Source organism: Clytia hemisphaerica, unplaced genomic scaffold (genome assembly GCF_902728285.1).
Source record: "Clytia hemisphaerica strain Z4C2 unplaced genomic scaffold, Clytia hemisphaerica genome assembly, whole genome shotgun sequence".
NCBI classification, from domain to species: domain Eukaryota; kingdom Metazoa; phylum Cnidaria; class Hydrozoa; order Leptothecata; family Clytiidae; genus Clytia; species Clytia hemisphaerica.
Genome location: NW_027104528.1, coordinates 165,152 through 167,454, shown reverse-complemented (window position 1 = coordinate 167,454; position 2,303 = coordinate 165,152). Strand labels below are relative to the sequence as shown.

The 2,303-nt window shown below is 39.6% G+C and overlaps 1 protein-coding gene across 1 annotated transcript; it reads right to left on the bottom strand.

Annotated features, from left to right (window-relative positions):
- Nucleotides 1–1,265: 1,265 nt before the first annotated feature.
- LOC136822090 (uncharacterized) lies at nt 1,266–1,853 on the bottom strand. The gene has a single exon (XM_067078304.1). The coding sequence runs from the start codon at nt 1,851–1,853 to the stop codon at nt 1,266–1,268; it is 588 nt and encodes a 195-aa protein (XP_066934405.1).
- Nucleotides 1,854–2,303: the final 450 nt, after the last annotated feature.

Below are 2,303 nucleotides of genomic sequence, written 5' to 3'. Positions count from 1 at the left end.
TCTGTGTAAACTATTTTTTTATAATATATCTGGTATGCAAAATGCAGACCTTTTTCAACATAATAATTTCCGGTGTTTCTAAACCGCGGAAAGAGCCAGAGCGAGCCATAATGACCCATAAAGAGCCAAAATGACCTAGAGCGAGCTTTCTAGCTCGCTCGTTGGCTGATCAATCCGACCAATCGTGTGTCATTTCAAACCTGAGCTTCATGGAGTGAAGGCCAGTAATGGCACATGGTAGTAGATAGATACACATAGAAATTTTATTTTCATTGAAAAAGAGTAGTAATGATGCTTTGATGTACGATAAACATAAACGTTGGACTGATGAAATGCAGCTTGGTTGTATATTTTCGTCCTTTGAAATGGGAAAAATGTAGCTAGGGTACTTTTTTATAAGGGGGACGTGGATGGCACTGGGGCAGGGTCCCTTTTTCAACCTCTGGAAATTTTCCAAAGGGTTTTTGTTCCTTTTTCAGATTTTCCAAGGGGGTTATTGAAGGTTTCCGGGGTTATTGAAGGTTTCCGGGGTTTTCTCTTCATTAACTGACTCTTTACCGCCAATTGGGGTTACTTTCATACGGTAAAACTTTTATTTGGAATACTTGGAAGTGCTTTTGCTTGCATTCGATGGTCTTTCCCTTAGTCTAGGTGAGCAATCTAATGTCCACATGGCATGTTGTTAATTTGGTGTTTAATTGAGTAACTCAATGTTGTGGTCCAACTCAATTTGATTTGGATGCAGCATTGGTTGTAAACAACCCTGGACACCGCCGTACATTGCGCGGATGAGTCTGGTGGGTGTATGGTGGTATTTTATATATATATAAAATTTACTGTATCCCTATTCCTAGGTTAAACAGAGATGGAGAAATGTGCAAGGAGAGGAAACCTGGGATAAGTCCCTGTTTTCTCAGTCACACATCTCTCCATCAAATTCTAGCCCTTAAGGGCAAGAGTGCAAAATTCATCAATAGAAATATCTAAGTTATCTAAGACCTGGTCGAGTAGAGTTCTCACAGGCCTTCCTCTCTTTGTATATTTATCATCGTTAAAAGCCAGCTGCTTGATTGAACGTTCCGCGTTCATAACATGTGACATATAGTTCTTTTGTTGATCTCTTATAAAAAATTCTAAGTCACGTGTCTGACAAATTTCGTGCAGATGTTGATTAGATATAATCAAACGATAATCGTTTTCAGTCGGATTTACAAACTTTCGACCATTACGTATCATTCGTCGAAGAAAAGAACGATAACTAACATTCAATCTTTCAAATTGATTTTTTTTAGATTCCAGTTTTGACACGCGTACGTAAGCCGACTTCTCACAAAACTATTGAGGAAGTTGATTCGGGTGCGAAGGTTGATTCGTTGATTTTGAAGGAGATTAGACATTTCGTTGAATTTAGCAGATGCCATTTGAATGCGATTATTGACTTCTGCATTTCCGGTATTAGGCTCGTCATGACTAATTATCGATCCAAGGTATGTGAATTTGGTGACGTTTTTGATTGGTGTCTCGTCGAGTGAAATGATTGTGTTGTGATAGTGTTGTTCAAGAATTTGGTGATTCAGAACCATAGTTTCTGTTTTGAGTTTGTTAACTAATAGCCCAAAACTTTCGAAAACTTGGTTTAGAAGTTCAGAACCAGATAAAAGACTTTCTTTGTCAGCAAAGAAAAGTACTAAATCATCTGCATACCCAATCCATGAGAGTTCCGCTTGTCCAGACGTTTGGATGTTTTTATTTCGTATTTGGTACCGCTGTGTTCGGGTGAGACTTTTCAAGTTGATGCGATATTTGTGCTTGAAAAAGTTGATATCATTTGATTTTTCTTTGAAGAGCCTCATGACAAAGTCAATATAGAGATTGAACAAGAAGGGACTTTCTGGTCCTCCTTGTCGAACACCAGATGAGGTTTGAAACGTTTTATTTGCATCTTCGTAAGTTAGACTTGTATTTTGATAAAGTTTTTCAAGAATGTCGAATAGTGGGGGTGATTGACGGTTATCGAATCGCAAACGAATCGATTCGAAAAGCCAGTCTCGAGGGATGTGGTCGAATGCTGCCGTCAGGTCGACGAAAAGGAGAAAAAGGGGCTGTATTTTTCGATCAGTAATCTGTTGGATCCGTTTAATTGTGTATATTCCCAGTGGCGTCACTAGGGTGTCGCTCCTGAAGATTCAGCGACACCCTTTTTTGACAAACAAAAGTTTTTGAAAGACAAGAAATAAAAAGCGCTGGTAAGAGGACGACGCGCGGCGACTAGCGCTCGTACGGACACGCGCGGCGTGCGGCTT